Raw genomic sequence first — 21,968 nt, 5'->3', positions numbered from 1 at the left:
ATCAATACAATATCATGCAACATGAAAGTAAGTGGAGAAAAAATAGAAAAATTAATCAATTTGTATGTAGTTTTAAAGATGTAAGGAAGCCACAGCAATACTCTTACAAACATTATCTTGATAAAACATAAAGTTCAAAACTCGAAATGCCAACTTAAGTAACGTGAAATCAGTATCCTCACTTCGCAACAAGCTTCGTATTTGAAATTTGTCATTTACTACATGGCAGAATTTACTCTTATTTATTAATATTGTTACATATTATAAACAGCCGTGTTCACCATTAGTTAAGGCTACACATTGTATATCTGTTATGATTACATATAAAATTTATTACCATTATGTGTACAGAATACCAGAATGCATACCATGATAAATACCACACGATATAAGATTACCCAGAACGCCATTAAAGTCAAACCCTATTAGTGGCAACCCACCCCAAATAATTTCCAGTGTTAGTGTACACACCAGGAATTGTGTTAACTGAAATACATAAATAGCAACGTAGTTTTTATACGTAAATATAGTTTAAATTTCATCATTTAAAATCATTCAAAACCATAAGATCCACACCACCAGGAACATACCTCCACATCCTATTCCCCATGATACTAAGCCAGCCAAGAACCACTGAGTCCCTGATAGGCATACTAACGGGGCACCTACCCATTAATAAATATTATAAATTATTATTTTCTACTACATTAGCGCAACAGATATTGAAAGTAGAAAATGGCTAACTAACCTCCATCCCCTGTACAAGAATCTTTCCCATTCTCCCCTCCAGCACATAGAAAGGCTTGCTGATTAAGAATGAAGCCAGGTCCAAGACGAGTCGTTTGCAGTCTAGCCTGACACGTTGGACCATCCATTATTTGCAAGTCAACTTTACCCATAACCGTAGAATATGCACCGTTCAAGGTACTCGCTCCAAATCCTGAGACGTAACACCTAATTAACATACAAACGTAAATCCAAATAACAAATCATCACGTTGTTCAATGAAAATTTAATCATCACCTTTGTCCTACAAAAGATGTTCCCGCAGCTGGAAGGCAGATTGGCCGGATGTGTGGATTTGCGTTGAAATCGACCGAACTTGCCAACTTCAACACGGCCAGGTCATTTTGCAGGTTCGCAACCTGGTACTGCTCATGAATTCGGGTTGCAGTCACGGCAATTTCTATGGCGGCGTATGGCTCATTGACAGCGTTCAGGAGGTATTCTCCTAAACGAACTTTTAACGTGACTCTGTACAAGATTACAATTTTTACATTTGTGAACTGTGGTTTAGTTTACATGAATTATTAAATGTATCTTCACTAAACCTTAGTGGAGTGACTTTGTGTGCTACTGTTAACACTGTGTTTCCATCGATTAAAACCCCACCACCAATGAATGAGTTGTCAGTTCCGAGGATTACAACCATCCAAGGATATTCAGAAAATGATGCCTAATCAGTAATTATTGTTATTCAGCCGGAAACACAATATGCCGATCTAATCATAATAAATAAGTGTGTATAGGGTTTTGACATAGAAAGTAATAGGCGTTATTAGGTATATGTACGACAGACATTTTGAAACATCAACATGATAGTTTTCAATTATCAAGTAATTTTGTAAATCTAAGTTTAAATTAGCTAAATCCTCAACTTCCATGTATAGACTTTAAAATACTTTCGGTAAATAAATATTTAAAATCGACAGAAACAGAAAAAAACGTACTTGTCCAGCTCCTACAGTATAGGCCGGAAATGGAATCAATTGCTGTGTCCCGCACGTAGCTGGCGGTCGTGTCGTCGTGCTGATGAGATTACAGCAAAACCTGTTCGGTGGTACGCAGAGGGGAAGTGTGGGCTAGATATTTCAAAAATACGTAAATTAATTCACTCTTAACATCAATTGTAACTTGCAGATTGTTATGCATGTATACATTAACTAAAACCCTGGGATCAATTCCAGCACTACCATCAGCGCAGTTTGCGGCAGGGGTACACTGACATTGACCTGGATTGGCGATTGTTGGCACTGGAGTAACAATTACGAGCCCTACATAAATGTAAGATTAGCATTTATTTAGAACCTTATCAATTTTGTACATTGTTTATTAATCCCTTCAACTCCGAAAATTGTGGGATTAACCTACTATACGTACGTACCTTGCCCAACAACATGATAAACTTTATTCGCGAAACACAGGAAAATTACAATTACTGAATTTCCGAGCAATTTAAAACCTGACATAGTTATTTTTCATACACCTTTTCCTACAATCTGACAAAGAAAGACTGGTGTTCTTTAAATTATGTTTGTGCATTTAAGCAACAAAGCAGTTACGATGACTATGAGAATTACGTGGATAATATGTGCACAGTGAAGTGGCAGTTTTGAATTTAAGCTTTTTCACCTAATAACATTATTATGTAACTAGCCTACAAGCCCGTCTTTAAGACGGGCCCCAATGGTAATATTCGGTTTGACGTTAGATTTGGCCGCTTGTTTTATGTTGGAATCAGGCAGCAATAACGTTAGTTACACAATTCTAACGTTATTTCAAGATATCATAAATACAAACGTAAAAATAAAGTGTGAAAATAGTGTGGAAATTACATGAAAATCGCATAAATTTCGTTATTCCAACTTGATTCTAACGCGAGATTGAGCGGCCAAACCGAACATCAAATATGCATTAGAATGACATTATTTTATGTTAGTTCAACTTGGTTACAGCGTTACGTTACATTTGGGGTGGATTTTTAATTTTCTTCATTCAGTTGTAGAATTTTAATATTTTGGATAGACTGTGTAGACTGAATAGACTGAATAGACTGACATAATCAATAATTGCACCGAATATATTCGAATTATTACCGAATACATTTGAATAATTACCGAATACATTTGAATAATTACCGAATACATTCGAATAATTACCGAATATATTTGAATAATTACCGAATACATTCGAATAATTACCGAATACATTCGAATAATTACCGAATATATTCGAATAATTAAAGAATACATTCGAATAATTACCGAATACATTCGAATAATTACCGAATACATTCGAATAATTACCGCATAATATTACACGATCACTGATTAGCCAAACCAAAATACCTGCAACCAATCAGGATGCAGGGATGTCACGGAAAATTTCAACGGGACGGACTTTTCGAAATTATAATATAGATACAATTTTTATACAAAATAATTACAATTATATAAGCAATAAGTATACAATTGATGTTTATGTAATAGACATAAATTTTTTTCTTCGTACTCAGTACCCTCTTCCAATTTGTAGAAAGGTTATTATTTGATAATTCTTTACACTAACTTGTAATTTGCATCCACTTTGTAGTGTGCTTATTGAAAATTTTGTAATGAAAGTCATCGTGAGTATAAACATTGTCATGTATAGGTCACTAATTTAAACGTTATAAAAACATAAATTAAAGTGAAATGACCGGATGTCATAATCCTTGCAGCCGCAATCAGTTATTTAACATGATTTATATATAATTACTATTAATTTTTGTCCTTAGTATGGTCATTACATAGCACATTGTAAAATACGTAAAAGTGTTTGATATTGTTTCTACCTGTAAATGTCTAACCATAGTTAGACATGTACCTTGGTTGCATGCTATTCATTATCAGTCGGTCCACAAAAATATATAATTATTAATTATGTATATGAATCATAACCGATTGCAAATGAAAATGCATGAATAAGGATACTTATCACCATTGAATGTTAAGCTGATTTCATAATTTTTACTGCTACCGAGTAGACTAAATTCATACTTGGATCCATTAATAAGTAAAAGTTGGCTCTGGTATCATAAATACAAAACGAAAGCACTAGAAGAAGTAAAAAACGAATGGTTTCAATGACTAGATTTTTATTAACTAATGTTGTTTGCTCGACAAAAATATTACAATATTGAAATATTGAAAAGTATCCACGCCCAGTTCGCAATTCTTATTGTATCCCATTTACAGTTCATGTCCTTATCTAGCCCTCCAGTTATTATCAGAATCAGCCCGCGTTGCCCCAAAATGATAAGCTTGACGAGTTTTTGAGGAGCGCGAAACGTCTAAAACAAAGACAAACAACTGTAACTTCTAACACTAATGCTCACACTATGTACTTAAATAAACCACTTGATCTGAAATTTTTTTCTTACCATTAGTCACGTGACGGACCGCATTTCTGGGAAGAAGCCAAAGAGTGTAGTTAAAATTAGACCATGCCAAGTACCCTGGGTCGCGTTCCTTCGCTGTAAAAGTTCCTGCTGGGAACGCGTATTCCTCTCCGACCTGAAGAACAATATTAAGTTAATAGTACAAAATTGGTGACACTAATTTTATAGAATTTTAGAAAAAAAAATTCCACACTACATAGTCACCGTACACTTACAGAAGTCGGGTGATAATTATCACCAGATTTAGATGTATGCATATGACTCGACCGGATTCGTTATAAACGCCATCACCGTCGGTGATGATATTAGCACCAATTTGAATTAATTTGTCAACAGCGGTGGCTGATATATCACCAGTGGTGATGAACTTTATGAGTCATATATGTTGAAATATGGTGAGCACCATTACTCAATTTATGTGACTGGAGTAACATTTATTTTCCATTCTCTATAATTGCGAAAAAAATCATAAAATTCGCACCTCAAAAAAGTTCTTGATCTCTTGGTAGGACTTTCCTATGGATATAACGGTGATCAAGGTTTTCCCCAGATCCTGCGTCAGCGTTAGTCGCAGGTAGGGCGTGACCGACGCGCGGAGACATTTCTCTTCAACTTGGTAAACCCTAGCGGATATGGGAAACCTGAAAAATGTTATTATCCATTTTTACTTAATTCGAATTATATTTTTGTAAACTGAGAAATATATCAAGATGCTGCTATTTCTTAAATTGCAGTAATTAATGACGAAATTTATAAATTGGGTCATTTATTGATTTATATAAACATCATATACTATTGTATGTAATATATATAAAGACATACTTACCTCAGCAACCCGGGATTGCTAATTTCGTCAAACAGAATAGATTTTTGGGGTGCCATTCGTTTTCGAAATATGGTAAGAAACTTTGGGAAATTTTATTTAGCGAATCAATCCGACTCCGTCAAGTGGTGCAGGGAAACTGACCAGCCCAAAGTTTGCCGTGATCCCTTGAAGTCAAACCTTCACAAGGGTGTTTCCAAGAAGTGAAAGGTTGGGGGTTTACGTGCAAAGGAAATAATCACTATTTATAAAAATCCAGCATTGTTATGTCTGCGAATGTTGCAAAAGTGGGGACAATGAAATATGGTAGCACAAAAATATAAAAACATAAATACTATCATTTCGTCAATGGTGATATGTACCAGTATTTAACCAAGATTATAAATGCCAATTTAAAAAAAATTAGTTAATTGCACACATTGGTAAATCGCATTAGTGTGAAGTCGGCCTCTCCTTTCTTGTATTGATAGCCGAAAATAGCCGAAATTTGAACATACCGCTTGATAAATTCTCCTTATGGGCCATTGTGAGATTCACTCCCAATGGCTCCAAATCACTCCAAATTCAAACCTGCTGACCTTTACGCCAAAAACTGGGGCAATGTGACACTCGTCACATTGCCCCAGTTGTGACACTCGTCACATCTTTATTACACTCAATAAATATTATTAAACATGAACTCGGACTGTCAGTTATGGTATTATCAACAGAGACAAATCTGGGCAAAAATCAATATTATCTCAATGCAGAAAAACACTATTTATCCGACTAGCATTTTTCCTCGATATATCTGCACGGATTTATCAAACCAATTTTAACACGAACAACTAATCATTCCAACCAATTTGTATATCTCGGTCAGTCATGCACCACTCAAGTAACACAGAACAGAAGGTATAAATTTCACCATTATTCTATTCCCAATGCGTACAAAACTAAAATCTTCCAAGTAAGATTTCTCCACAACACAGGCTTGTCAAATATATCTCTAAATTTACTCCATTGCATGCCCTACAATATGCATATTTCCGATTTACATGCAGCATCCTAGTAACAAAGTACAACCTGGCTAAATTTCACCATTATTACGTGTAACCACTTACAAAACACGATCCACGTCTGCTCTTGCAATTACATATTGAATCGAAAAATCCTTTCCCATGTTTTAGCACATTATCAAACAGATTTTTTGCTAATCTAAATTTTTCCTGAACAAATGGCTAATCTGCAAAATCTGTCATGGTTTTTATAGTGACGAGATGCTTGCGACACAAATTCGCTTTTCTCCGAATCCAAATGTATTCCAACATTGTCACACATTCATAATATTCTTTCTGCTGTTTGAATATCTTCGCTACAGTATCTATTTTTGCGGTCGAAATGCCCTCGGATTGTAAATCTTTCACATTTAGCTGTTGACGCTGTGAATTAATCGGAGCCGTCATATGGCACGCTCCAACTTCCCATTATGAATCAATCCTAATGCAATTTTGTGTCCCAATTTGCAATTGCAAATTAATTTACTCTGGGTTGACAGTCAATTGTATTGGCTCCGAGTTGGTTGAGTTATTAAAGCAAACAAGTAGTAAGATAATTATTGGATTAGTAAAAAATATCAGCAAATAAAATATGATGAAAATGGAATCAATCAAATGCAATCAATAAAATGCAATCAATTTTAATTTATTTTTTATATATTTTTTTATATATTTTTTATAATATAATTTTTGTAATTTTATACAACTAAAAGAATGTAGACAAGTTTTACTGTGTTAGTAGGTTGCTGCATGTAAATCGGAAATTTGCATATTGTAGGGCATGCCATTGAGCAAATTTAGAGATATATTTGATAAGCCTGTGCGGCTGCATTGTGGAGAAATCTCAATCGGAAGAATAGTGTTTTGTAAGTGGTTATATGTAGTAATGGTGAAATTTATACTTGTTTGAGTGGTGCATGACTGACCGAGATATAGCAATTGGTTGGAATGATTAGTAATTCGTGTTAAAATTGGTTTGATAAATCCCTGCAGATATATCGAGGAAAAATGCTAGTCGGATCAATACTGTTTTTTCTGCAGAGAGGTAATATTGATTTTTGCGCAGGCTTGTCCATGTTGATAATACCATAACTGCTGACAGTACGACTTCATGTTTAATAATGTTTCTTAGTGTAATAAAGCTAGACATAATTATTGAAAAAATGTATATGTGCATACGTATGTACATATGTATACGTATGTGTATGTACATGTACTCTATGTGTACATGTACATACGTACTTACGTACATACGTACATATGTACTCTATGTGTATGTACATATCTGATATGAATATGTAAATGGGCAAATGTAAATGAAAATGGAATCAGTAAATGAAAATGTAAATGTAATCCTGGCTTCGCAAGGATGAAATTAGCTTTATTTCTCCCGCAAATTACATTTCCAGTCATGGTTATAATTGATAAGCATAATAATAAATAAATTAAGACGAGTGTCGCATTGCCCCAGTTTTTGGCGTAAAGGTCAGCAGATTTGAATTTGGAGTGATTTGGAGCCATTGGGAGCGAATCTCACAATGTCTCATAAGGAGAATTTATCGAGCGGTATGTTCAAATTTCGGCTATTTGCGGCTATCAATAAAAAAAAGGAGGAGCCAACTTCACACTAATCAATTTATTGACATCAGAATTTTTTTAAAAGAAATATGGGTTTGTCAGTATGGATACACGCCGTGTATTACACGGGTATATGTTTTTAAACGCATACGTTTTGATAATTTACAAATGCCATTATTCCATTAAAGTTCTGCAATAAGTATGGAGCACTGAACAAAATTATTTCACACTTTATCACTCTATGGCGATACAAAATTTCCCTAGATACTTAAAGTCAAGTAATCGTGTAACTGTTCAATTGCTGATTCAATGGCAGTCAAGGGAACTGAGTATGCAAAGTAATTATTATTATTCTCTTGAGAAATGTGCGTATCACAGAGTTCATATGAATATCAATTTGTACATAGAAAATATCGAAAATCTGAACACATAGGAGTCGTACATTAAAAGTCCTAACCTTACAAAAAATCCGAAGAACCTTTTCGAACCTTATGCCCATGAAAAGTGGTCGTCAAAATTGTTTTTATGGAATTTGAGAAGTCCAACGACTGGAGATTATTAGGGTGTTCTTCTGATAATCAAGCCAAATTTTAGGACCTCTGACCCCAGTCATTGCAAAGATATTCCAAGAATACTGAAAAAAGTTGTAAAAAATCATCGGATTTTCCGTGTTTGGAGACGTATTTCCGAAAACGCTCGCATTTTGCGCAGGATTCCTCTCATCGTATCTTTGCCCATACATAACTTGCATAACTCGGAAAAAACTTCTGCGAAAACATTAAGCGTTTTTTTGAAAATCGCCCTCAAGGATTAAGAAATGGACGAAGCTAAAGTCTCACGTAGCCCCATGTATGGGGTATCGTTGGAAAGGCGACGGCGAGTGGATTTAAAATATATATACTTTGTGGGGTCTGGGACCACCCCCGAGAGATGAATGAAGGTTCTGAGTTTTCAGTCTCCAACTCGCCAGAATTTAACACGGCGTTATATTGCGAGTTTACGTTGCAGTGCAAATGACCAAACTGCAATAATTCTCGCGAGTTGGAGAGTGAAAACTCAAAACCTTCATTCATCTCTAACTCCTCGGGGGGTGGTCCCAGACCCCAAAAAGTATATATATTTGGAATCCACTAGCCGTCACCTTTCCAACGATACCCCATTCAACGGGGCTACGTGAGACTTTAGCTTCGTCCATTTTTTCATTTTTGAGGGTGATTTTCAAAAAACGCTTAATGTTTGCGCAGAAGTTTTTTCCGAATTATGAAAGTTTTGTGGGCACTGCAAAGATACGATGAGAAATCCTGCGCAAAATGCGAGCGTTTTCGGAAATACGTCACCTAACACGGCAAATCCGTCGATTTTTTACAACCTTTTTCAGTATTCTTCGAATATCTTTGCAATGACTGGGGTCAGAGGTCCAAAAATTTTGCTAGATTATCAGAAGAACCCTAATAATCTCCAGTCGTTGGAATTTTCCAACTCCGTCAAAACAATTTTGACGACAACACCCTCAATACCCCTACAGGCACACCCCCTTACATTCTTTTCAAGCTAATTTGACCGGACACCTGGGACATAGTGGGACTCGAAATAAGCCAAACCAGAATTTTGTCGCATTTTTATTGAATTGGACACATTGTGCATACGTCGTCCAGAATCCTCAGAAAACTCCAGGAAACGAATTTTTTAATGAAAAATAACCTTCTAGTCCACAAAGTCAAATGCACAGCAAAATTTCCTAAGAAATTCATAATTTATTGTAGGTGTGTTAACGTTGTGTGCTTATGGGAGTTTGGTACTCGAGGAGGAAAATCCCTCAAATTTCCCTACAAATTTCAATCTAAAGATTTTAGCCTAATTGCGACGACAGATATCGAGAACTACCAAAAAGCACCAGATACTTTGGTTTTGGAAAATTTTGGTTTCAATGGAAGAAAATCAGCGATGAAGTTGCCAGGTCTTCCGATAAATCACTTTTGGCGGACGTCAAGAACAAGGTGAAATACGAAATGGTCAATGGACTAAACTCTAATTTGTTTACGAAAACATAAAATTAGGTCCCTTGGCTACATTCTAGCAAAGATTCAAATTTTTTGTATAATTTTTTCCCTACTTTCAGGACGAGAAACCAAGTATCTCAGTTCCCATAATGGCCAGTATATGTAAGTTATGGGTAAGAAGGTATAAATTATGTTTTAGAGTTTGTCCCACAATGTTTATGGCTATCACTTCATTTCAATGTGTTGCTTTCTTCTTGTTTATAAACATCTGCTTTGCTTTTTCTATGTAGATATGAACAAACATATTATGGACATGGGTAATACCCACATGTAAATTTATGTACATAAATGCATACATAAATAAATATTCATTAATATTTTTCATTGGGAGTGAAAGTGTTGTTCATTTCATTTGTATATACATTCTTTATTCCGAGTATTTTCTATCTTGTATAAAATTATTAAATAAATTATGATAGATAAATATGTTAGATAAATTATAGACATAAATTAAAATGAGTACGAGTATTAATATTATGTACTTAGTTGCAATTCATTAAAAATAGATAAATATTTGTCAAAATTCGCCACATATTTCTTGAAAAGTCCCAATCTACAATTCTTACACAGATTTAAGAGTGTTTTCTCTTATAACTAAATTCTCAAGTTAATGCCAAAAAAACACGCTATAAAAAATTCAAAGGTCCCAAGTTGTAAAGTTGCATGAAAAATTTTCATTTGAGCGGCGCGGGGCGCCATCTCTGTGCACTCGGCCTACTATAGCTCAACCAAGAGCTGCAAAAGGGAGCGTGGTCCCTTTTGTATACTTTTGTAATACTTTACATATATTTAATATTACACAACATGATAATGTTGATGTTACCTTGGGTGTTTTAACGTCCCACTCAATATTTGTCTTATCAACTGAAAATAAATAATCACACGTTTACACAACCTATGTAACAGTGTTCCGTACAAACTGATTTATAATTGAGAAATTTTCTGGGGAAAAATCATGAAAAACCTGAGTTACGTCGTCGTCAAATTTTTGTCAAACCAAGCCCAATTTGCAGCCAAAATTAAAAACTACACTTGTAGCAGAGAACTATTACAACTCGGGAATCATAATATTCATAGTGCACTGAAATGGTTGTTTGCTTGAAGGTCTATGTACATACGTAGCACTTGCACTTCATTTCATAAATTGAACATTCACCGTGCTTGCTTACGCTTGTATGTTCTGATAACGTTTATCTCACTGATATCCAAAACTAGGAAAAACCAGGTTGGAATCGGGTGCAAAAACAGGTGTTGAATCAACAATGTTCAGTTAAACAGCGTACATAAAATACAGATTACGAAAGAATTGAGAGTAGTATATTATCCAATCTGGGAGATTCAAATATCACAAAATATTTATAAAAAAATGCCGTCTTCAAAGAATATCTGCAAAGTCATACTTCCAACTATTCTCCTTCTCACCGGATGCGCAGGATTTATCCAAGAGCTCACCCTCTACCATGGGCTTGACTGCACGGGGGCCTCGGTTACGTTTCAAACTAAGGAGCAAAACTTAGCAAATTGGGATTTGTTTCTTAGCGACGCACAATCGTTCCAGGCTTTGGGATGGTGTGTGGCAAACCATATTATTAAGGGGATTCCTCATAATATTTATTAAGGGGGGGGGGAGAATGTAATTATGTGGGCGCAAAAGTCATTAGTGTCTTATGTCAACATTTTAGTGGGTAAAGTAGGCATAGATTTAAGGGGGTTGAAAATAATATGCTCTACTTCTCAAGTATTTTAAAAATCATAACCAAAATTTGCATAATTTAAATATTCAAAACCAATTAAAATATTTATGTATATTTCCAGGTGGTGGTTTTTCACGGGAACAGGTTTTGCTCCCTATCTAACCAACTCAGGCTACAGGTCTACCCCGTATTGTGCAAATAGCTCGTACATATATGCCTCACAATCCCTAAGATTTGCAGGACCTCTAGAAACTGCCACACCAGCATTGGCTGTTTACGAATCTTGGTATTCATCAGGGGCTGGAAGAGAAGTTATTTTTACTACTGGGGCCGCAAACAATTTTGGATTTATCGCTCGGTCCGCAATTGCATCCGGCACTTCAAGCTGGACTTTATACTATAATGAAAATTTCACCGGAAATACTACCTGTCTTTCTTCCGGCGGCGAGCTTGTTATTACGTCAGCAACCTTTGGATCGGCAATTATGGGGTGTAACTGAAAATAAAAGGTCAGTAATGAAACCGACGGTTTCAAACCGTTATGGGGAAGGAACCCAGTCTTTTTCAGGTTAATTAATTAATTATGTATATTCTTTAATATTAATATTTACCCTTGTAAACATTTTTAATCGAAATTCAATGCCAAAGTAATATTAAATTTTAGAAGGTGTTGGAAAACTCAGCATGTGAAAAATTAAGGGAAATAAATAAATAAATCGAAAAAGTATGACGTTGCATGCTTGCATTATGTAAAATTTTGAAATACACATAATCAATTCTAACAGTTCTGATGGATTCACGTGGATAATACATATTTAAATAATCGCGCCGTGCATAATTAATATTATATTTAATAGGAGCCATACAAATAGTACTGAGACAATTTGGTATCGGTAAAAGATTAGAATTTTTGGCGGGAAATGGTCAAACTCATTTTTCTCATTCAAATAAGAAACATTCTAAATATATAATCGGCGATTATATATTTCGAAAAAAAATCGCTTTGCGATTAACAATCGCAAAGCGATTTTTTTCCTCGATCCTACGATTTCGACGTATTTATGATACCTTAAAGTTTACGAGATTTTTTGCTTAAGTATAATTCGTAATAAAAATCGAGCCGGACTCCACCAGTTTTCGAGATATATTTACCCATATACGTTATAGGTACATAAGTATATTGCGTGATCTCATAGCGTGACTTGGTTAGCCAAGTCTTTTAAGAGGATTACACATCATAAATATTCATTTAAGCAACACTTGAACCACATTAATCGAATATGTTGTGTAAAGTATTTTTCTAAAAAATTAATACTGCAGCGCAAATTTCGGGCGCATGAATCATAATACACATCTATGTACGTATCGGCTGGGTGCATTACATACTTTTTCCCAAAACTCCCCTCAGCAAAATCACGTTTTAAATACATAATGTACTTATGGATAGTCCCTTGGAGGAAGTTTGCTGGCAGTGCCGTGACCTCCTTGCCAGTGAGGTGGTTAATATACATTCACAGTTATCTATTCACCTGGTAGTTAGTTGGTTACACAACACCTCGTCGACATTTTGCAGTATACGTGTTTTGCGGTATAAATACGTGGCCTCCTTTTTGTGCGCTCTGTAATATCAACAAATCTGAAGTCTGATTTGATATATTTAAATTACCCTAAAGTCTGTACATGTTTAGTTAGTTACAGGCATAACCCAGCGCAATATTTCAATAGTAACCAGATAAACAATTGTTTCCTATATCCAAATAGATGCAGCAATGACCTCATGGAACCCTAAGTGCCCAATGCATGCCATGTGGCCCAGACTTGTACCATTTTGTCCAACCTGACGTGGTCTTTCTAAACGCATGCGCCATCCATGGTTTGTGCATTAAAACGGTGCCAATTTGTGCTAATTGTGAGTCTCATCTTATTTACGACCTGAACATCCTGGGGGTGGTGTCGAATTAGAAAAATCTGTGAAAACATATTTCCCCCCCCCCAACAGGGTGCACTTTTCACAAAATAGTTGGAATTTTGAAACCCGATCTGCTGCTGACTGATGAGTTACGCGTCGGCCAACTCAATAAATAAATTTGCTTCAAAGGCATACTTGGCTATTTAGCCATTGTGTAAGAAGCTCTATCCCCCAAAAATGTTGGTTCTCCACCGAACACTTTCTATAATTGGTACCCTCTCCAATCTCTAATTCCACTGTAATTGCTCCCCCTTTTGGCGAGTTATCTATCCCGGTGCGGATGTCACTTTCTTATTCACTCCAGAATGTTCAAAATTATTGAACGTGGATTCTGACTACCCATATTTTTCCAGTATCACCAAAAATACGCAATATATCCCTCTCAAACTTGTACAACTTTGTCACCAGGAAAAAACCTTAAATGGCACTTATCCCTTGAAGAAATTTGGTCATCGTAACCTAAGCAAGTCGTCAAGACCTCGCGCCATTTTTCTCCGACTCGATTCCACCGATGGGATTCAGCAATCCTTAAAATGCGAGTACTTGGTTTATCTCGCAGAGAATGAATTTCGTCAAGAATACATTTTCGGGGATATTGCCCAACCCCAAAATTCCCCTTGTCTTTCAAACGCCGCCCTTATGCTAAGTTCCGCCAAGCTAATTTTATTTTCACAAAAAAATTTCACTTTTTCCATACCATGTTTAACATGTGATGCCATCATTTTTTCTCAACTTGAAACTATTATCTCGTTGCCAGCCGTTCGACAAGCTTGGGACACCTTAAACTCGAACATGCACAAATATCTGGTAATGATAAAGTCTTCAGTAAAGGCAACTTGTGGCTTAAACCATAAGGGATTTTCCAACCTGAACACTACCAACTTTTGTCCGGTAGCTGTAGTTGCGGAAAAGTATAATTTAACCTTAATCAAGTATCATCCACCAAGTAAGAAAGTATCTGTAAACCCCAGGAAATCTTTTGGCATTGTTTTATATGCAAAAATTAGTAACATTACGCCAACGGATTACATTTATGAGGTTGGTTTCAAGTCTACCAACTTCATAAGTGTGTCCAACCCACCCTTCCATGCCAGCGGGGTGGACACTTTCGTTACCCCGTTCGACATAGAAACTTGGACTTTCCTTCTACTCACGGCAATCTCAGCGGCTGGAATTCCAACCGCCGCCTCGCCAGACATCTCGTCAACAACATTCCATGTAGCGGATAAATTCCTCGCAGTCACGTGCATTCTTCTCGGCCAAGTGGGAGAAAGTGGGGGTAGGTCGTACCGTACTGTAAAAGCGGGCTTGGTCCTTGTCACTTTATGGTTATTGGGGAATCTCGTACTTATGGGAAATTTATACCAGGGATCAATATATTCCTGTCTTGCGGTCCCAATTCCATCCCTTGTCCCGTCCGGTGTGGAAGATCTCGTCAATTGGGACGTTCAGCCAGTAGCGGTCGATACCAGTGATCAGCTCGGAAACGAATCCTACCTCTTGAATCAGATTATTCCGGAATTAATATCGACAAGTGGACGGAATCCAAGGTTTAACAAATTCCTAAAGAAATTTCAATCCAAAATTTCACCCGGAACGAATGAAACTGTTCAAAGAATTAATAAAATTCTTATCGAAACTTCATCTCGAAGATATCCTCCAATTGTTCTAATGATGTCGGAAGACCTGCAAAATAGGTTGTTAAGAATTATCAGAATTATGGGCAATCGTAGAATTACCAGGAATATGGGTGACACCCCGTTCAGGACATTAGAGTTTCAAATCGGATATAAGAGTTTACTGTCGGGTTACTTTGCAAAAGAATGGCTACGGTTGCGTGAAGCTGGGTTAACTCAAAAATGGGACAGTGTACTCTGGATTAGTTTTTGCTTGCGTTCTATGAAGATTAAGTTTGAAAAAGGAAAATACTTTGAGGCTGTACAAAACTCGTTTGGAAGTCCGAGAATGTTTGTACAGTTTCATGAGGCTACGCAAGTTTCTGTACAACTAATCCATCCGGTTTTTAGCATATGTGGAATCATGATCGGACTTGGAGTTGTGGTGATAATAATGGAAAAGTGGGCAAAAGTACATTTGTTAAACGTCCAGTGATTCGACTTTATGTAGATGCACCCTGCTCCAAGGGTGTAGCAAATGCTGAGGTCATAAGTCGCGAGAGAGGGAGAGAGAGAGCATCACAATTAAATTGGTTTTAGCTAATCAGCATGAAGAAAGTATAGAGTTCCAACCTCAATTGAACACAAATTCAGTAACCCAGTTTAAATGCATAAGTTTTTGCTTATAATCCTGCCTCATGGCAAGGCACTCCCCCAGAACTTTGACCCCAAAAAAGTCAGTGTCCCCGCGGTTTGTACCCGCCGAGAAAATTATGAAAATATAGCTCGCGACAAGGAGAATAATCTGGCATTGATCTCGACCAATACAAACTGCGGGGACAATGACTTTTCTTAACTTATGTGCATATGGGTACACCCTTAAATTTTCGAATTTTGTCACTATTGAGGTGTCAAATTGTTCCTAATGGTAAGCACACCCTAAAAACGGATAGGAACCCCTATCTAGGACTATCCGTATTAGGTGTACAACGTTATTTGCATTTTCCCCAGTTTTCTTATTTCAACTTTACAGTGGGGGTGGTTGAACAGAAGCAAAAAAAATAGCAAATTGTCGGCCACAACGTATGTGGGTTCATTTGTTTAAAAAATTCCACATTCTGTGACATGAGTGCGACGGCGACCTGACCGAGTTCGTGCAGGGTGCATCTGTATGTACGTGTGTAACTACCATTTAACCGCAAGGATGTCGTTGCTTGCACCCACTCTTACCCTGAATACACCCAAACGTGCAACAAACTGATTCCCGCCGTTATATTATTTAAATAGGGTACGTGGTTAGATGGGGGTTTTTTGTTGCGTTTCTTTGTAATGAAAGAAAGATGTAGCAAACCCACAGGAAACGAAACACTGTAAACGTCATGTTCCTGGGATGTAGTTTAATCAGATAATTATGTATCTGTGTAATTTTAAACAATGATATCCTTGCTACTCGTAAAACAGTAAAACAGTCGGATAAGAAACGTAACGTATGAACCTGCACTGCGGCTCCTAAGATTTTATTTGCAGTGTATGATCTACTTATGTATTTACTTACCTCGAGTTTTGCAACGGCAGAAATATTTTGATGGACAGAAAGTAGATTTTGCACTTTAAATTTTTTTACCCAAATAACTACGTAAGCAATGTCAAGCATGCAAAGTTATATAACTGACTGATCTGTATTTTTTCCATTACATACATGTGTTCAGTGTCGACATATACCATTACGTACACTCAATTTGCTTTATACGGAGGTATATTTGTATGCAGCCATCCAATAGCAAAAGCAACGGACAAGCATGTACGTACATGGAATGTTGTAAGACTGCATATGAATATATGAGTAATTCATGCTTGCATGCTAACTAAACTTTATTATTTATAGAGAAGCCAAGCCATTATATATTGTAAAGTAATACCAAATCGTGGACTTCTTTACCATGCATCATCTTTGAAGACTTTTAACAACTCTTGATGGACATATATTCCTAGATATTTAAAACAAGAATTGCACACCAAAATGAATAAAATTTGCTTATTACGGTCACACTAATAAATATATCTCTGTATGATCTCGCTTGCTTTCAGGAAGTTAACGCAGTAATAACTCTGTTTCTTGCAAAGTATCCAACAGTGTCTTGGAACGTAAATTTTTCAAAGGCCAAAGAAAAATATGATTTTGACTTTATGGGAAAAGTACATCGTAAAAGGTAACAACCATATTTTGTAGATCAAGAATATTTTACAAAATTGAAAATTGGGGGACCTCAGACACACGAAAAAATCGTCGCTTAAAACTTCGCTTCGTTTTTCGCTTACCTCCTGATAAGCGAGCTCTGGGGCAAGCGAACAGAAACTCAACTCAGAATTGGGGTTAGGGTCGGTTAGCTACAATCGGAACAAAATTTTGAAATTTTCATAATTTTGGCCATGTTATCGATAAGCGAAAAATGAAGCGAAATTCTAAGCGACGATTTTTTCGTGTGTCTGAGGTCCCCCATTATATTTAGTGATCCTTGAAACATTTTCTACTACATTAATGTGCCAGGGAGTGAAACATATTCCATCATCTTAACCTCACGTGATTCTCTGAATCTAAAAACCTCAGTTTTTGTTTTCCTATATACGAATCTTCAATTGTGGAAAGAAACCCGAAACAAATACCTTCACAATATTGGCGAATACCTTCAACGAATATGGGGAAGCTGACAATTTGCGAATCACAACAACTTTGCTGATCAGTAGACTTCAGTGGCCGCGGAAGATGATTTTTACCGTGGGGACACACTTGTCGAAACAAAAATTCGAAAAAAGTGCAATAAAGTAACTTAAGCCAGAAAACAAGTTTATTATTGCATCGCATTTGTGTCCTGGTTGATCTTCCCAAAGTGCAAAAACTTCTCTCCAAGGTTACTGACGAAGTTGGAACAAGCGAAATTAAAGAACTCACAATCAGTGACTTCTCGTTTCGGATAAAACTTCATTAAACTTGATCGGAAACTTGGTTGTAGAGAATTGTCTGGCGAAGTATACTTCGCCAGACAATTCTCTACTTTGCTAGCTATTATCTATAGATAATAGATAATAGCAAATTATACTTGTTTCAACAAGTTCAAATTCTTCACGAATGACACAAAAAGTGTCATTCGTGAAGAATTTGAAGTTCTCAATTAATAAAAGTATTCATTCTAGTTTTTCTTAGCGCAGAATTACATGCTGCTATAATCTTCTATTCATTTTCCAGATGACTAAATTTAATATATCCAGTGCGTTTTTTCGTTCACCGAATATTGGAAATTTAAATTTCGACTCCATCGATGGGAAATCTTGGTCATTTTGGGCTATTACTGACGCCGTGAACCTGGTGGACTGTACTATCTGAAACTTAATAAAAACCATTTTTGGGTTTTTGGGATATGTAAACTGGCGAAGCTCATAAAATTTGTGTGGTGAGGGGGTTCGCAAAATACGATTCGCAAATCTAAAACATCTTTCTAAAAATACCTACTTTGGTGTTGTTTCCGCGAATTTCTATAAATGCTCATGCTGGTGTTGGTGAGCGTGAGTTTGCGAACTAATTTTGCTAAATAAGAACATGCCCAATTGCAGGGAAAACTTGCGAAAAAAAGATCCCACGGTTTTCAAGCGAACGTTTTCCGAAATCTCGAGTAACGTTCCTATGCTCAATTTGCGAGACATGTGAATGTCGAGTTGAGCATGCTCACAATGCGATGGTCACCATCGGATGGTGTGCATTGTAACACTCCGAATTGGTTGAAATTTTAAAACTAATTGTAAGTGGCCAAGGTCAATACAACCAACGTTTCTTTAGACAGTTTGTGCACTAGTGGGATTTACAAAATTTTTGAGGTCAAAGTTCAAACAACGGGCGATTTTTACAAAGCTAAGGAAGCTAAATCCATTTCCATTCCGATCAAAGGGACACAGTCATTTTTCAACGGTAACCTAAAATATTTTGACAAATCCCAACCATCTACGCATGCATGGCTATGTGTAACAGGAGATGAACAATCAACATACACATTGAAAAATTGTCAAATTATAGTGTTATTTTTACTTCTAGAATCAACGTTTTTATACGTATATCGAGTTCAGCCCGTCGAGACCGTGGGGACAAATGCATTGGCTGTCCCCACGTCATTATTTTCGTGGGGACATTGTCCCTATGTCCCCACGCTTCCGCGGCCACTGGTAGACTTACGGATGAAAATTTGGACAGGAAAAAACAAACTGTGTGGGAAGTGTGGAGCGTGATCTTAGAAAAACATCTATACCAATTGGAAAATATTAAAATCGGTTTAACATTGCCATACTCCGATTTCCTCCTCGGTCAAAAATTATTCCAAAGGTTAACCACAAAAGAAATACGAGATCTCCTTCGAAATGCAGCTTTCTACGACGACCTCTTTGGGATTCACAAAATGTTAATTTTTTTAATACATCATTCACAGGACTTTTGTTTTTGTTCTTTTTTGTCGGTACCGTTCGAAGAAATTGTCGGTTTTCGTTGCACCAAGCATTTATCAATCATGCTCCAACTTATTGCTGGTAGCTCAATCTCATTTATGTTTATATCTGCGATTGTCATCCGTTTGGCTCCACGCGATGATTCGTTGCAAGGTGTCCATCTAATTTTCGTCTTGTCGTGCAGTCCCGTAGAAGGGTCGCGTGCATAAACTTTTTTAAAATACATAGCAGAGTCACAAACATCCCACCTCTTGTCACGGATATCATTCAGTAGCATTGACATATCCGAGGGTGAGAAAAAGTTTGTCCTCTCGGCTACCCTTAAATGGACTTCATTTGCACCTCCTGGTGTATCGGAGATGTCCATCCTTACGGTTTCCTTTAGTCTCAAGAGACCGTGGAGGAAAATATCGGCCCTAGTTGGCTCATTGGGTAAATCAATAAGTAGTTTGCTTCCAAATCTCCTTGCCACTGCTGAATCTATCATCCATGGCAAATTTGTTGCACCAATCCAGATTACCCACGTATTGTCGGTGGTGTCATCCACGCCATCAGTTTGTGCAAGGAACTCTTGTACCGTGTCTGGACCTCCGCCATCATCCGATCGTGCTCGAAGCAAGCTTTCAACCTCGTCGAAAAACATTACACACGGTACATTTTCTCGGGCTACTTTAAAAGCAGCCCTAATTTTCTGTTCAGCAACTCCCCTCCACTTTGTGTTAATGTCAGCACTGGTGATGCAGAGAAAGCTAAATTCCAGTTCTGTAGCGATCGCTTTTCCGAATGTCGTTTTTCCTAACAAGAAATTACTTCATTATATGTATGTACATTCTATATTACATATTGGTTGAATAAATATATGCATATAATATAGCAACACACCTGTCCCAGGTGCACCGTAAAACAAAATATTACGGTCCATGGACGACGGGCCGGGGAATAAGTGTGGGTACTTGATTGGCCGCAGGATTTTTGTAATGATTTTCTTTTTCACAGCTTCGTATCCTGTAATGTCATTCCATCGTACAGCTTTTTTCATAGTCCCTGGCTTCATGACTTTCACCCGAAAGCTTTTTAGCAGCTCCTCCATCTCCTCATCCGTATCGTTGCCACAACATTTTAATTCAGAAATTGCTGACGCAATTGCGGATTTCCCTGATTTCGTAGGGTTTTCGGACGGTGGATCATCCTTCTTTTGTTCATCAGTAGTTGTGTAAGGTTGGGGTTGGTCAGGAAAATTGGTATCAACTTGAGGCGAGTTAAATTCCTTAATTTCATCGATAAAGATTTCATTCAGTTGAGTGGAAATCGTATTCAATTGATGTAAAATTGGTCGAACTTCTTCATCAATTTCATCCTTCAGCTCCGGGTGCTCCATTAAAACTACATAAGTATAAGAAATAAATGCATTAAATACTTCCTTCCATTGATACTTACAATTTTGGAGATAGCCACACGCCTCATTTGCACAAAAATATTTTTTGAGTAGGACCGACTCATGTGTGGTTTTACTTGTCACATTATGATGTAAACTACACACTCGAAGATATGCTGCTGCTTTAACAATGTAGTAATCGTCCTTAAATCTATCCATTATAAATTAAAATGCTGAAATTTGGGCGTGTGATTGCAATCAGTTGGAGATGTATGCTGATCTCGCTGTAAAAGCAATGGTAGATATATTGCAACTTCCATGCATCACTATCATGCATACGTCGGTTATGAATGAGATATCACTTTTCCCACTTATTGACCTATATTTATTTCAATGTTTTTCGTTCATGACTTCTGGCGAAATTCTTAGATTTATATACCAATTGGCTAGGAAATTAAAAACATAAAAACATACAAACAACAAACATATTAAAAACATAACGTGGATTTCTTACAATAATTTAGTGCAACAAATTTACGCAAAATTACACTAACTTTCTTCTAGGAGGATTTAATTAATTAAATAACTACACCTTTCATTAATTCATTATAAACTTAATTCATTGTCAAGATAAAGTAAAGAAGTTTTAGGTTTGACACCCAAAAATACGGAGATGAAGCTTGATTTGTCGTCTGAGGTTTTACAGACTTTTCTTATTGATAAAATAGAGCATTACATAAACAAACTGAAAAGTTTATGATCATAGATTTGGATTTTTACGGTCATATTGCATTAATATTTTGGGGTTTTATCTATCATTCATAGCTGGGGTCTGATCATCCAGCAGCCATTTTTACATAATGTGAAGCATTTTCATGCATGAAATCTTTCTCATTTTCACTGTCCAATGTTGCCCCATTATTTTGATTCGCGGAGTGGTGAGTTGGCAGAGAAAGGTATGACGTGGAACCAGTAACCTTGTAATTTTAGTGAAGGTTAAGTAAGAGAGGAGAATTGACCACCGAACCGAGAAGACTTGCTACTGAGAGGAGGTCTAATTTTAGTCAGTGGTGTTAATAATTAGTAGTGAATTAGTAGAAATAAATTGG

The 21,968-nt window shown here is 36.6% G+C and overlaps 4 protein-coding genes across 4 annotated transcripts; 1 reads left to right on the top strand and 3 right to left on the bottom strand.

The window, feature by feature from the left end:
• Nucleotides 1–279: 279 nt before the first annotated feature.
• On the bottom strand, nucleotides 280–2,254 carry LOC110855200 (cationic trypsin). Its single transcript, XM_035856202.1, has 7 exons — nucleotides 2,165–2,254; nucleotides 1,939–2,054; nucleotides 1,731–1,862; nucleotides 1,024–1,286; nucleotides 749–954; nucleotides 591–665; nucleotides 280–486 (listed from the first exon to the last, which is right to left on the bottom strand). The coding sequence occupies exons 1-7, from the start codon at nucleotides 2,247–2,249 to the stop codon at nucleotides 416–418; spliced, it is 948 nt and encodes a 315-aa protein (XP_035712095.1). The 5' UTR covers nucleotides 2,250–2,254; the 3' UTR covers nucleotides 280–415.
• A 1,650-nt stretch (nucleotides 2,255–3,904) lies between these two features.
• Nucleotides 3,905–5,174, bottom strand: LOC118437211. Its single transcript, XM_035856087.1, has 4 exons — nucleotides 5,046–5,174; nucleotides 4,701–4,860; nucleotides 4,202–4,334; nucleotides 3,905–4,111 (listed from the first exon to the last, which is right to left on the bottom strand). Exons 1-4 carry the CDS (start codon nucleotides 5,099–5,101, stop codon nucleotides 4,026–4,028), a joined length of 435 nt encoding a protein of 144 aa, XP_035711980.1. The 5' UTR covers nucleotides 5,102–5,174; the 3' UTR covers nucleotides 3,905–4,025.
• Nucleotides 5,175–10,966: 5,792 nt separating this feature from the next.
• Nucleotides 10,967–12,136, top strand: LOC110855358. The gene is made up of 2 exons (XM_022103786.2): nucleotides 10,967–11,286; nucleotides 11,533–12,136. The coding sequence occupies exons 1-2, from the start codon at nucleotides 11,084–11,086 to the stop codon at nucleotides 11,909–11,911; spliced, it is 582 nt and encodes a 193-aa protein (XP_021959478.1). The 5' UTR covers nucleotides 10,967–11,083; the 3' UTR covers nucleotides 11,912–12,136.
• Nucleotides 12,137–19,458: 7,322 nt separating this feature from the next.
• Nucleotides 19,459–20,862, bottom strand: LOC110855199 (vacuolar protein sorting-associated protein 4A). Its single transcript, XM_022103616.1, has 2 exons — nucleotides 20,367–20,862; nucleotides 19,459–20,279 (listed from the first exon to the last, which is right to left on the bottom strand). The coding sequence occupies exons 1-2, from the start codon at nucleotides 20,860–20,862 to the stop codon at nucleotides 19,459–19,461; spliced, it is 1,317 nt and encodes a 438-aa protein (XP_021959308.1).
• Between the last annotated feature and the right edge of the window lie 1,106 nt (nucleotides 20,863–21,968).

Source organism: Folsomia candida, unplaced genomic scaffold, assembly GCF_002217175.1.
Source record: "Folsomia candida strain VU population unplaced genomic scaffold, ASM221717v1 Fcan01_Sc012, whole genome shotgun sequence".
Lineage (NCBI taxonomy): Eukaryota > Metazoa > Arthropoda > Collembola > Entomobryomorpha > Isotomidae > Folsomia > Folsomia candida.
This window is presented reverse-complemented; position numbering and strand designations above follow the sequence as displayed.

Coding starts and splice junctions, on each gene's coding strand:
- LOC118437211 (XM_035856087.1), bottom strand. CDS start 5,101: ATGGCACCCCAAAAATCTATTCTGTTTGACGAAATTAGCAATCCCGGG. Junction 4,861..5,045: donor AGCAATCCCGGGTTGCTGAG/GTAAGTATGTCT, acceptor AACATTTTTCAG/GTTTCCCATATCCGCTAGGG. Junction 4,112..4,201: donor GGTCCGTCACGTGACTAATG/GTAAGAAAAAAA, acceptor TCTTTGTTTTAG/ACGTTTCGCGCTCCTCAAAA.
- LOC110855200 (XM_035856202.1), bottom strand. CDS start 2,249: ATGTCAGGTTTTAAATTGCTCGGAAATTCAGTAATTGTAATTTTCCTG. Junction 2,055..2,164: donor TTATCATGTTGTTGGGCAAG/GTACGTACGTAT, acceptor ACATTTATGTAG/GGCTCGTAATTGTTACTCCA. Junction 1,287..1,730: donor ATACTGTAGGAGCTGGACAA/GTACGTTTTTTT, acceptor ACTAAACCACAG/TTCACAAATGTAAAAATTGT.
- LOC110855199 (XM_022103616.1), bottom strand. CDS start 20,862: ATGGAGCACCCGGAGCTGAAGGATGAAATTGATGAAGAAGTTCGACCA. Junction 20,280..20,366: donor TTACGGTGCACCTGGGACAG/GTGTGTTGCTAT, acceptor ATTTCTTGTTAG/GAAAAACGACATTCGGAAAA.
- LOC110855358 (XM_022103786.2), top strand. CDS start 11,084: ATGCCGTCTTCAAAGAATATCTGCAAAGTCATACTTCCAACTATTCTC. Junction 11,287..11,532: donor TCGTTCCAGGCTTTGGGATG/GTGTGTGGCAAA, acceptor GTATATTTCCAG/GTGGTGGTTTTTCACGGGAA.